The 14,093-nt window shown below is 45.8% G+C and overlaps 1 protein-coding gene across 2 annotated transcripts in view; it reads left to right on the top strand.

The window, feature by feature from the left end:
• Window positions 1-14,093, top strand: part of LOC135366457 (solute carrier family 23 member 2-like) — a 51,613-nt gene that overhangs the window by 29,401 nt on the left and 8,119 nt on the right. For both annotated transcript variants that reach the window (XM_064599171.1, XM_064599170.1), the window contains exons 3-8: window positions 1,610-1,747; window positions 4,580-4,891; window positions 7,799-7,980; window positions 9,904-10,036; window positions 10,335-10,476; window positions 11,973-12,226. In XM_064599171.1, coding sequence (XP_064455241.1) covers window positions 1,610-1,747; window positions 4,580-4,891; window positions 7,799-7,980; window positions 9,904-10,036; window positions 10,335-10,476; window positions 11,973-12,226 — 1,161 coding nt within the window. The remainder of the gene's footprint in view (window positions 1-1,609; window positions 1,748-4,579; window positions 4,892-7,798; window positions 7,981-9,903; window positions 10,037-10,334; window positions 10,477-11,972; window positions 12,227-14,093) is intronic.

The raw sequence follows: 14,093 nt of genomic DNA, 5'->3' as shown, positions 1-14,093 counted from the left end.
GCGGTCACAGAAAGGTGTTTGTCCCGCCCTCTCCTCGACTAATAAATGATAACAGTATCATGCTGTGCAGTAATTAGCATGGAACGTGTTATGTCCTAAAGTTGTATTTTTTTAAAGTGTCAGTACATGTAAAACTTACGGGGAACTAATTTTTCCCCATCGAAAAGAAAAAGCCATACAGGCACTTTTTTCTGCCGCGTATTTTGACCTACTAGGCTCGGAAGAGAAGACTTTACGAGAGGTATCATCCGGCCTCCACTTGTGCCAATGTACCGTACGATAGCACTCGAAAACTCTTATCTTTTGCGTATAGATGTCTCGTAGAACCTGAAGAAAAACAATGTACAAGTTTCCGGCGATGCAGAATCAAAAATAACAAAGACGGTTAAGAGCATCAACTGTTTACTATACACATTAAAAACAAGACTTTCGTGCAGTAGGCTGCACTTCTTCAAGGTTGAGGACCTGTTACAAGTGTCTCGGTTAGGAACCGGAAGTGGCTTCATTTCTTATAAGTTGAAAGGTCAGCTAGTGTGCCGGGTTGTACAACAGAATTTCCCGATCAATTCTTTGCATGCCGTTCAGGACCTCACATGTGCTGAGTATCCGGTAATCACTGAACACGCAACATTATCATGGTGGTGATGGTAGTATAGGGATGCACGACTACCTCAGCACGGGTCTAGCTGGCACTGTGGGACGAACAGACATGTACAAGATACTCAAAAATGTATTTAAGATAAGATAATAAATACTGACGTTAGAATGTAATTAAGATAAGATAATAAATACTGACGTTAGAATGTAATTAAGATACAGTATAAATACATGAAAATTAAAGTAATTAAGATAGAGGACGAAATACTTCAGAAAGTATTTGAAATACAATTAAGATACTATTTATCCTTGAACGCAAATCGTCACCGGTCACTGGTCAATGCGGCAAGGCGCCGCTATGCGACATGTATCACCTAAAGCCCGCGTACTACGCAAGCCGCCCCTGTGTGATAGGAGTCATCTAAACACAAGTCCCCAAAAGATGACAAAGAGATACCACATAACACCACTAAGCACATGTGACCCAGAACAAAGCAAACCTCTACAGGTCCCTGCCCGGCGAGGTCAGAATTCGGCGTTACCGCGTCAGGGCACACATAATAGAACCCTCACTCGGCGAGGATTAGTATACACGGGGCAAGGTCTCTAAATGGGGACTTCCAAAAAGGGCCAATGTCCGGGTCAAGTCCGAGGGACTTAGGAAATTTTCACAGAACAAGCAAGATAATGGAAAGACGAGACACAGAAAGTTTGAGAGTGAGATCCAAAATATGTAATTAGAGTATTGAGTAGAAAATACCATAAAATGTATTTTAAATAGAGTACAAATACACAAAACCGAAAGTATTGAGTAGAGTACCAAAATACTGCAAATTGTATTTAAAATATAGTATTTTAAATACAATACTCCAAATACGTACAAGTCTGGGGACGAATAAATATCATACTAACAGCATCATCCTCTTGTCGATTCTGTGTATCAAATCTGTAGAGTCTCTTCTGTCTGCGGATAACATGTTCTTTAGTTACATTTTTCTTTTTTCACACCCAGTCACCAAACGATAAATTACCCGACGGACGCTCTGCGACCACGACGACTGTTGGTACAGCCTCCAAGTCTGATAGCGGCGTCGTGTACAAGGTGAACGACACGCCACCGTGGTACCTTTGCCTTCTTCTGGGATTTCAGGTAAGAGGAATGGTTTACCGCTAACATGTGGCTGAGAGACAAAGTTTGTTCAAGTTGGTTAAATCGAACTGGCTTCAAATACCTTCTAGAGCTGTTTTAGGTGTGTCTAAATATCGGCGCGTATTCTGTCAGCATGAACGGGGTTATCACAATATTGGGTAGGGGTGATGAAACTGACATCATCCGGTTGGTACCCGAGCGGATATTGAGTTAGTATATCCCGATATCCCCTGTCCTTGCATTTGCATAGGCAACAACATCTCGTGACGAGAATGTTCTAATAATAATAATAATTCTGGGTTTACGTGGCGAGACAACTGAGATCATGAGCGACGCCACAGCGGTCGGTCTATGGATTGCTTTTGCCAACCTAAGGGTTTTTTAACGTGCGATGAACGCTCATCACACGGCACCCCGCATTTAACGTCCCTCGCGGAAGCAACTGTCCAAGCAACTTGTACACTACCACCAAGTCCTCGGCCGGATTCGAACCCGCGATCTCGGAATCAGACACGCTACCGACTGAGCCTCCGAGGCCGGTCGAGAATGTTCTGTTACTATATATATATATATATATATATATATACAAAATGTTACGAAGGGACTCAGAAGTAATTAACGAATTCGTACGAAACTACAATTTATTACATTTAAACAATGGTAAAACTAGACTATGGGGAGGTCAGCATTATATAATGATAGGGGTCTTGAATTAGTATGAGGCTATGTGTATATGTGAATATATATATACACATTTACATTTCAGCATAGCAGGAATATTGTTTCTTTGACATACAGAGCTGTCCACAGCAATATCAGTTAAAAGCAGAGTAATGTAAGGGATGGTTCACTTCGACGCCATCTTGGATTCAGTGCGTGCTCTCAATTACGGCTTGACGCAGAGGACGCCGGTAGAGATACCAATGTTTGTTGGCGGGTAAAGTGCGCATATCTGTGAGCACGGAAGAGGGGCTCGGTCTCCGCATTTGATCGGCTCAGATGATTTATTCTTGTGTTTGCGTCACGCAGTGCTGATAAGGCAAAAATGCTTGTCTGGTGTATCCATTGTGTGCATGTATTTTGTTATTCACTACCTGCTTTGGCCCAGATCGGCTGCAGGTACCAATAAAATAAATAAATCATTTAAATTCCCGCACCGCGCATGCCTCATGGGTTGATATTAGAGCCTCCGGGAAGGGAAATTTCGAGCGTGTCAATACATGTCTTTGCGTTTCACACTATCGTGCTTTAAGCACAGTTCATGAGCATGCAGGGTACTGGGCACGCACTGTATATACGATACGATATGATACGGTACGATAGCAGCACGTGTGGTACGGAATTAGCATACCAACAGCTGAAATTATTTGAGTGCAATGTTTGTGAAACGGAAACGCCAGCTTTGTATGTATTCGTCCTTTCTATGTTGTTCCCAGGGTGTCGAACCGAACCCGAACCCGAACCGAAAACCGTACCCGAACCGTTATTTTTGCCGGAACCGAACCCGAACCGAAATTTTCATGACACTGTTGAACCCGAACCGGAGCAGAACCGTAAAAAATAATAGCGGTAACCGGTTCGCAACAAAACGGCTCGGACATAAAAGAAGTCAGCATAAGAGTTCCTCTCTATCCCCGAACGAAGACACATTGGTATCATCATCACGCGCCTATATCATGGATTTCAGAAATTTTCACCTAGCAGTGAGACGACGACGTATAGTAAGTATACTTTCAGCGTCTTTTTAACATGTTGAAGCGCAGTTGTCCTTGTGTGCGCCGCGGCTAGCGCCCCACGCACGCGGTGCGGCATCTACTCTTCAGAGACGAGGTGCCACACGGACGAATGAAACAGGAATGGAGTAGGCCAGTTATGTAGCTCTACAGGACGAATATGCGATTAAATATGCGCCCAAGATTTCCCTTTACACGTGAGCAGTACAAATTAAACAAGTCAGAAACATGAGAAGTGGAGAAGGAGCGTACGCAGAACGGTGCCTGTTTGATTGGTCGTGGCTTGAAAAGTAAATGTGGTTCTGCTTATTGGTAGTGCAGTTGTGTCGTGACATATTGCCTTTGTGTTGTGGATTAACTAGTGCACTGCTGTGAGCTCGGACAGAGTAAGGCTGGCAGGCTTATTTTCGACATGCTTCAGTACGGTTTCAGATCGATTCACGTTGCGAAGGCAGTGTGCCGGCTAGTACTGTCGTCTATGTTACGCTGTCCATCTTATTAGGCTTCCTTTAAGTGTATCTTGCTGGCACTGTGCGTGTGAAAAAAGAGATTTTGGGAACAGAAAGTAGCAGGACTACACCGCTTCAACAGCGTGGACTCTATTTGCAATAAGTGTTCATCCATTCCTCATTTCTCTCGCTACAGGGCTACCTCACCGCTAGAGACGTCAATGCAGACAACAGCAGTAAGCTATTAGCCACGCATTTCCTGATAAAAGCAGTTTTATGGAACATATAAAACGGAAGCGTTGAACCGGTTCGCGAACCGGTTCGGGGCTGCGAACCGGTTTGCGAACCGGTTCGATTCTTGGCGTGGCCGAACCGGAACCGAACCGGAACGAAATCAAAACAACGCGAACCCGAACCCGAACCGTACCCGTATTTTTTGCGGTTCGACACCCTGGTTCCAGCCTAAGAACATCAGTTTTCTCATGTTCACCTTATACAGTCATGTTCTGTTTTAAAAGCGTTTCACATGGAGTGCATTTGTGTGATCGAAATACGCGTTCTGAGGCCGTAAGTGTACTGTACCTTCCTCTATTTCGTTGGCCTCAACTCCTATACCTCGGCACATGTTCATTGCCATTCTTATCTTGCAGCACTACCTCACTATGATGGGCGGCACGATCAGCTACCCTTTTATCTTATCACCCAAGATGTGCATCGCCGAGGATGACCCTGCTAGAGGTCACATCCAATCTACCATCTTTTTTGTGTCCGGCCTGGGTACTCTTCTGCAGGCCACGTTTGGGGTCCGTCTGCCGGTCATCCAGGGCTCCACTTTTGCCCATCTGGTTCCTATCCTTGCTGTGCTGTCTCTACCTCGGTGGCAGTGCCCAGAAGACGTCTTCTTGGAGTCGGGTGGTAACGGCACCAGCACGGAGCACTTGTGGCAACCGCGCATGCGTGAAGTGAGTAACAAAATCCAATAATACAGGATGGCCTGTGTGCAGATTATCTTTTCTCAGTCGCGGCTTATTTGATTCGGTATCGGCCAACTGAGGGACAGGAATAGAGCAGCACATGTAAGACTTGAGTAAGAACGGATAGTGTCCAAACTGCTTATCATGAAGACAAGGGTGACAGCTAGCTAGTTTCCTGTGTTTTACATGCGTGCGAAGACAACACCTCTACAGAGGGCGTTAACATCGGTATTGCGATGCCGTCGTCTTGATGAGCCAGTTTGGTTCTCCTTTTCGCTCGCACCCACCTGCTAATTAGACGACGACGTGGAACGTTAAAAACGTGGAAATTACTGAGATACGGTACAAATAATATTCAGACAGTACAAGGAGTACGTTTGGAAAGAATAACGAAAGCTGAATGTGGTGAGGGTGAAGGACTGCGCAGTTAGGACACGCAAGGCAATACACGAAGGCTGCAAATTCGTCGGGAGTTGTGGCGTTCATCTGCGAACACGTGGATAGACCCTATACCAATTAGTCCACGTGCCTCGTAGCAGAATGCTGCGCTGGATGCCCCGTACGTGTAGCTCTGCGGGGAAATAACAGGAAAAACGCTGGAAAATCCGCACACACAAAGTGAGAAGCTACCGCCTGATTCCCTCGCACGGTTTCGTGCAAGCGAAACCGCGATTATGAGTGGGATAATTAATTCGCTGCAACTTACTTCCTTATCTTGGAATATGAGGTGTCAGAGGCAACTTTAATATCTACTCCAACATCCTTGTGGAAACCTCGTACAAAATTCGGCAGTAACCATGAAAGCGTTCGTTACTTACTCATCCTCGTTGGGCGAAATGATAGTTAAGGTGTGCACCTCCCCGACGGTTGCGCTTTTCCACGGGGACCTTCCCTTCCCCTCAGCCCCCACTCTCCTCTCCTCTGGGCCGCAAGCCGCCAGTCTAGGCAAGCCGACCGCTTGTCTAACCAACATAATCCCCCTCACCTTGAAACTTCTCTCCCCATTCAGATAGCCCGTAATTGAATGAGCACTGCTGGCGTCATTCCGTGACGTGGTGAGTCAGTCGCAAGCAGTGCTCCGTCCTGTCGTTAGCAGAGGAAGCAGTCGTATCCGTAGCAGTGGCTGTGGTGGTGCTAATAATTGACCTGATTACGTCACGTCAAGAGCACGCAGGCAGCAGCATATTTCAGAAAAACATATCTCGGAAGGGGATCTACGGAAACCTCACGTTGTTTCGCCTTCGCTTACGCTCTCCTAAATGCACTACCAAAACGTACCAATTCGGAGGGGGGGGGGGGGGGGGGGTTTCGACCACAGAACAGCTTTGCATCAGGCATACGAGGTCACAACGCACCGCTCATGGCTGCTCTTTTATTGACCTCTTGTTAAATGAGTTGCGCAGTGGCATAACACCGTTCAGCGAAAACATTGCGCATGATGGCACCCAGACTACTCGACGAGTGAAGCAGAGTGTCGTGTCATGCTATAGGAGTCACTTCCTTGTTCCTTAAACTACGGTGTGCAATGTCTGGAGGCGCACGTGAAAGAATCATCAGGTAGGCGGATTGAATTGTTGGAAAGACCGCTTTCGCCGTCACTCATAATGACCGTTGTCTCGCGCCGTAAGGCCACGAATTGGCCATTAGCATTTCCTGGATGCATGATGGCGGTGATGATCAGGGGATATTATATCGCCGAAAGAATTTCATCGTGGGTGCAGCACGGTCATAGGTCGGAAACAATAAGCCCACCTCAGGATTTTCTAAGATGGGCTGAAATCTGAGGAGAACGTACACACTGACTAGCGACAGAGGACGAGTCTGTTATGGGGGCCTGAACTCAGACCGCAATGTTGTGTGTGTCCCATATAAAGAGCAACAACAAGGCTATCTTATCTTAAGATATCTTAATACTGAGAATTAATCGTATTACCTGGTTTTATCAATAATTATCAGTAATACAAGGTGCCCTTGATGTGCTGCTATCGGGTCGTCCTCCCAAGCAGCACAATGTACTGAAAGTCGAGTGCAATAGGGGTGGACGGGTAGGTGGAAGGCCTCGAACAGACCCGTGCAACCAAAGAACATTGATAAGACACATACCGTCCACCCCTATTGCCCTCGGTTTTCAGTAGATTGTGCTGCTTGGGTACCAGGGTACTTTTAACTGCGCGGCATATTTCTTCCCGATAAGTACATCCCAAACTATATTTATTACAGGCTTAAAGGTGGTGTCCGGACAAAAAACGCAGTTGAACTGAAAGTGCGACCACATTAGTGTGTGCCCGAAATACATGTAACTGTAATATTTTGTTTCGAAACTGTCGGAAACATTAGATAAATAATTCAATCGGATTTTACAGCCGGCTGCGCGCTCCCTGCTGAACTCAGGCAACAGTGTGCGGACTGAAGAAACTGGAGTCGTTAATGAGGGCAGGCAGTCCATCACAAAATGCGATCTTCCGACTCGCAATCTGCTGCCGAACAGTTGCTAGAAACATCTTCGCTCATGCTTTCGGTAGTATCGGATTGAAATCAGGCTCTTGACGGCGATGCCAGTTACGTCACCGGAAGAGGCGAATCAGGGAAGGGCCGTTGCAACTGGAACCCGGCAACTGGTTTCCAATTCGATGTTTTTGATGATTTATAAACTAAAAGAACAAATTTTGGAAATCATTTTTATGTTTTCTTCTTGGAAGGCATCTCCAAGTGTATATCGCATTAACTTTAGAATTTCTGATTCTTAGCGGACAACACCTTTAAAAAATATTAAACACTCGCACGTCGCAAATAGAACAGCAATTTACTTCCTTAACCCGTATTTAATCCTGCGTAGTTTATGAAAATTTACGCCAGCATAGCACATGTAAGCTTATGTTCGTGAATTCGTTTCAGATCCAGGGAGCCATTCTGGTTGCATCGCTGTTCGAGGTGTTCGCCGGTATAACGGGTCTCATCGGGCTTCTGATGCGTTGGATTACACCCCTTGGAATTACCCCTACCATCGCTCTCATCGGCCTCTCACTCTTTGCCGAAGCTTCGCACCATGCTTCACGTAACTGGGCTGTTGCATTTGCGTACGTATTCTTCTCTTCGAGTACCAAAAGCGCGCTTCTAATACCCCTGTCACACGGCAAATTGAATGTCATTCCCAGCGAATGACATTCGTACTAAATGACATTCGTTTCGTGTCACACGGTGAAATCAAATGACAATATATGCGAATGATATATATCATTCGCATGTCGCATGCCCGACGAATGAGTTCGGGGACTCATTCGCTTTTTCCTTTCTCACCGACAGCGTACCCTCGCAGTAGAGAGGTATATAAAAAAGAAGATAAACCGTTCGAAAAAAAATGGAAGACGGATACAAATTTGTACTCATATATTTTATCATGAATTTGATAACTTTTGACACGAAGGACGGAAGGCTAAGCACTGTTTTTCGGAGAACTACCCTCGTTCCCAGTCGCCGCGTTGCCAAGTGCGCTGGAGATAGGCTTCTTAGTTGTCTTTGTTTATAGTACTTAGCCAATTAAGTGTCTTTAAAAAAGCATGGATTTTGCGAAATATTCTAATATTTCGCTAGATTCGAGCAAAAGAAATAAAAAATGGAACTAATGTACCTGTATAATGCTTCATATGTTTGGCACTGGTGTCTTAATTATCGACACTGACATCATTTGCGAGTTACATTTCTTGGTGTAGCTCGACATAAGACAAGCGAATGACATTCGGTGCGACTGTCATTCGCTGGGAATGTCATTCGGTTTGCCGTGTGACAGTGGTATTAGTGAGTTGCACGACCTTTTGCCACCACCGGCTTATCTGGGCCGGAAAGAGGGTAATCTGCCCAGCAGATTGGTATCTACTCCAATCATGCCAATCGCTCCAAAAACACGTGGCCCTCCTAGTGGAATGCTGGTCGCTCTTTTTGCGCGTAGGAAGTGTATCCTTCTTGTTTCGGCTCATAAGCATAGCAAAATTCGGCCATTTATATCTCAAAACATGTTGAACAAGAGAGAACTGATGTTCTGAGGCTGGAACAACATAGAAAGGACAAACACATACAAAGCCTCAAATTGCCTAAGAAATGAACGATGAAAGATGAAAGTCACTGAAAAGGTTAGCCAGCTGGGATGTCAGCTGGGATGTGGGTTCGAGTCCTACAGCTGGCTAACCTTTTCAGTGACTTTAATATTTCATCATTAAAAACATGTGTTCGTCTCAGGGCATTTAACAAGGACGACGGATATATATATGATGACTGGCTCCAATTCTGCCACCTCGCTTTTGCCAAATAAATTAATTTTTAAGTTAATTAATACATTTTAGTTAACTAGTCGTCCAACAGTTACAAACGCTCTGAGACAGGACGTTCGCGTGGCCGCGTAACACACCTACAAAGACGACATATATGTAGCTTCCATAGCTGTTTTATTAAAAAAAATTGTAACGGATAAAAATAAAAATATTGCGGCTTGGTCTTACGCTCTTAGAAGCGACGTTGGGTTTATGGTAATGTCTCACGAGTGACCTATATACTGCTGTAGTGTGACCAAAAATGTTAGTTCGGGTTGGTTGAGTACAGTTGTCCCGCGTGTTGCAGGCGAAGCCAGCATTAGAACGTGCAGAGTTTGGTATATTTTGAACATGAGAATTCTTACGTGTGAAGTTTTACGCAGCATAGAGGCAAGGACACAAAGAACCAGACGGGAAGGCTACGTACTCACAACTAAAGGAAATTTTTATTTTTGACACACTTAAATAGTAAAATTCTATGGCGTACGCATATCACAAACACGTGAACACTAGAAATCATTATCGAGAAACATTATCTCGTCTTGTTTGAGATCGATGGATGTGAATTCTTGACCTGGATACACAGTGAATGCTCAAGTGCACGTTAAAATCTGCTTTCAGCTTTACGGTAAAGTAGATACGAGTGCAACATTTTGTACACATGCTTATCATATTTCTTTTCGTTTTTCCTTGCAGGACGGTCATCCTGGTGACAATATTCTCTCAGTACATGCGGGACGTGCGAATTCCTATACCGGGTACACGACGCAAGCAGAAGGGTCAAGAACCACCGAGAGCCAAGAGGTTCGCTCTTTTCAAGCTGTTTCCTGTAAGTTATTATTATCGTTTTTCGTCTTTCCAATATTGACTAATTTTGTTAGAAATGTCCTCATTGTAATCCTAAAGTGCCACTATCGGAACTAAATCTCGTGTCTTAAAGAACTCGCAAGGCGCGTGGTACGTGGTGACGTCCTATTTTAACATCGTACACCCTTGCACATGCTCACCTGCCCGACGAAATGCATTCTGCGCGTAATAATTTTGTTATGAATTCATGGAAACTGGTTGCAGGTTTTACCTGCAGACTTTGTCTGCAGGCTTTACATAACACTTTATATATGACGCAGGTAATATTGACCATCATCATCATGTGGGTGGCGTGTGTAATCCTCACGGTGACGGACGCTGTCGGTCCCCAGAGCGCCGTCAGGACGGACATCAAGCTGAGAGCCCTCTCTGAGAGTCCTTGGTTTCGTTTTCCTTACCCATGTAAGTAAGTGAACAATGTGTGTTGCTCCTCCTCCACGGGCAAGAAGTCACGCAGCCTTTTCGTGTGGTTAATATCCGTAGTTATACGGTGAGTGGCATGCAATTAGGGGAACATCTCCGTATAGACTTGGCCTCGGAATACACGCGTTATCGCCACGTCCCCGAAACGTATATTTCCACACGGGAATAACAGGGGGGGGGGGGGGGAATCCTTGTCTACATATCGGTTTGGATCATGTTACTTGTGTTTCAAAGACCTGGAGCACCTAACACTGGAACGTAGTCGTCGCTCGGCGAATAATCTCACCGTTCTCCTTTTTGCGATAAGCCTGACAACTGGGGAACGTACTGTGTACTCAGGCGAACGGCACCCCCAAGGAATATTCCACCTCAGGAAGCAGAACGACGGCATAGAAGCTCTTCGGCGTCCAATTTTGGGCGTTTGCGGGGTGCGCGAATATATCGAAAGTGGCATACTGCGCACTTGGCAGACAACAGCGTCTGCGTCATTCCCGTGTACTCACACGGGCAACATTCCCCAGAATACTCCAGCGGAAGATGTGGAAAACGATCACAGATTTCTGCTGTCATACAAGCGCGAGCGCTGAGCGTCGTGTCTTTTCGTGCTCCTGTAACCAAGGCTGCTCAGGAGATACTACGTAACAGACGACGAGGCCAGGGGGTCGGACTTGCTCGACGAAGCATTACCACAACACATCCGCCATCCTCTGGCATGGAAGCAGTTGCGTTCCGTCGGCCGCTTCATTCCGCTAAATTAACTTGCTCATCTTCCTGAATCCTTTGATTTGCTTGCTTAATTTCACAGTTACACAATATACAGGGTGTTTCACCTAAAGTGATAACGGATCAAGTGGCGAGCCGAAAGAAGCGGGAGAAAGACCCGCTCTTTGAGGAGAGATACGCAGAAAGACTAGAGTAGTCAGAGAAGCTAAAGCTGGCGGCTCGATTTTGTAGCGCCTGTAATAGGCCTCTTCTCGTTTGTAAACAAATGACGTCATAGTATTCAACAGCGCCACCAATTTAGTAGTGTTGAAATGCGCTCGAGGCTAGGGGCGAACAATGTCGCGCCCGAAAGCCACGGTTTTGATGGGATTACGATGGTCTCTGAAAGGGGCGCGACCTTTGGTCCTACTCTACTCTCAATAGGAGGCAGCGAACAAGTGCCCATTCGTGGAACCTGGCCCTCCCCTTCCGATTTCGTTCGGTTTCAGTGACTACCAACGTCATGATGACGTTTCTCGGGTAGAGGTCTATTTGGAAGTCAGATGATCACGGTGGGTGTCCCATATAGGCGAAACATATTCAAGTTTCAGGCGGACTAGTGAAGTATAGAGCTGGCCTTGGAATAATAACGCTTGATAAAGCCGAGTGTTTGCCACATCGTATCATGCGGCCGGTATCCTAAGATTACAGTGACATGTGTGTTCCCACGTACCAGCGTCGTTCCCTACGTAATGTATCTTTTCTATCTACAGTTCAGTGGGGCGTCCCGACTGTTAGCACTGGAGCCGTCGTCGGCCTCTTGGCTGGAGTTCTCGTTTCCATGGTGGAATCCGTGGGAGACTACCACGCATGCGCAAGGTTGTCTGGTGCGCCACCCCCTCCTGTTCACGCCGTCAACAGAGGAATCTTCATGGAAGGCATTGGATCTGTCTTCGCTGCTCTATGGGGTGCTGGTTGCGGTTTGACCTCCTACTCTGAAAACATTGGTGCCATCGGGATAACGAAGGTAAGTCATGGTTCGGGTTCCGCGTTGTCGGTATTTATCCCTGGGGTGATTCGGTGGGTGTTTTTCGGCATTTACACGTTCTGTCAAATTCCGATATTTTTGGCATTTTAAAACGTCTGCGATAAAAATAGGCGCCGCAAAATCTGCGGTTATAATGGTACATGCAAGGAGGCAGCTTAGCATTAGGACATTGAGAACGCAAAGAGATTTCCTTCCTCTTTCCTTTATGGGAGGGCTCCACATTTACTTGAATCCCCTAGACCCACTGATAAAAGTGTTACAGTGGAAGGTGTTTCCCTGAACTTGAGGCTAGTGTCTCCTGAGAGCAGTATTATCGGCAGTCTGCCTGGAAACGAGGCGAAGGAAAAGCAGAAATGTAATGCCCCAGAGGAAACAAAAAAAACAGAAATGCCATCGGGAACTGGCATTTTCAGCATGAAGCGTAAAGTGCAAGAGTATACATTCCGAACTTTTCGGAATATGCCGCAGTTCTAGAAACAGATCTGGCGGGTGTTTTTCGGCGCTTTTTGGCGCGTGCCGAAATGAAACGCGGAACACTATAGTTACAGTGCGCGTTAGATGAATTTGATCTCAAGGTGCGTAACATCTAGCATTGAGCGGGAGTGCTATGGTGATTGATAATACGTAAAGATTTTGATATTCAGGAGGAAATTCATTATATATTTGAGAGTTCCAAGGTTCTTAAGTGCGAAACAACATCGAGAGAGAGAGAGAGAGAGAGAGAGACAGAGACAAAAGGAACCGGTTATCCTCCGTAATAGTTTGTTGTGCATCCATTCTGGGAAGTTAAGAACCTTCGTGCGACTGCGACACTCGAGCTGAAGACCCATGCCACTAGAATACAGCTCATTCTTTGCAATTCAAAAATGCCGTAGATGCCTGTGCAACACAACGTTGTTCTGTTTTTCGCAGAAGCTGAACAACTGACAGCTCCTCCCTCCCCCCCCCCGCAAAAAAAAAGGTGTTTCTTCCCTAATATCTCGCCACTAGTGAAATGTACACACGTTACTAGCTACTTTTTTTGCTCATTTTTTGCCACATATATAACACCCTTTTGGATGAGTACAATTACGCTCAAAGGGGTGTCTCCTCACTCCCTCAAGGGAGCAGCATAACAGCTTTCTTCTTACTGGAGAGTAATACATATTACTCCCCGGCAAGGAGTAGGTGCCATGCTACTACCTTGAGGGAGTGACGAGACACCCTTTTGAGCCTAATTGTACTCTCCAAAAGGGTGTTATATATGTGACAAGGAAAGGAGTTAAAGTACACCCATGTTTTAAGAGTGTGCGTTCAATATACAGAACATCGTAGCATAATAGCTTCACGCCCAACCAGCATTCAAGTGATGTCGTTCTGCCTTTTCAGTGTTGAGAACGGGAGGGTCACGTCTTGCCGTGACACTAGCTGAAATAGAAATGGTGTGCACCGAACCTCACCACACCTCAATGAGGCCTCGAGTGTTTTATTCGGCGAAGCGTTTTTCAGAGCGTGGAAGGAGCATATGGCAACCCTGTTGCAAACATGGCGGACAAATAGTCATCACAACAAGGCTTATCTCCGTCATATCGGCTGTTTTCTCATGTATGTGCGCCGACATTCCAGAAAGATGACCTGAAAAGCAACACCTAGAAACATGACAGCAGCTCATGTGGCAGACGTTTACAAAGCCGAGTGTCACACGCCAGAGACAGTGGAGCAGTTCAACGTGCGTCTGTTTGCTTCCGCACGCATTCATGCATATCCACCGGAAACACCCCGTCGAACACGCACGCACGCAAGAGTGCAAGTAGCGAATTTGAAATATTGCGGTATCTTCCTCAACGCATTGTGGCCTTGTACTCAA

Source organism: Ornithodoros turicata, chromosome 8 (genome assembly GCF_037126465.1).
Source record: "Ornithodoros turicata isolate Travis chromosome 8, ASM3712646v1, whole genome shotgun sequence".
In the NCBI taxonomy this organism is placed as follows: Eukaryota; Metazoa; Arthropoda; class Arachnida; order Ixodida; family Argasidae; genus Ornithodoros; species Ornithodoros turicata.
This window is presented reverse-complemented; position numbering and strand designations above follow the sequence as displayed.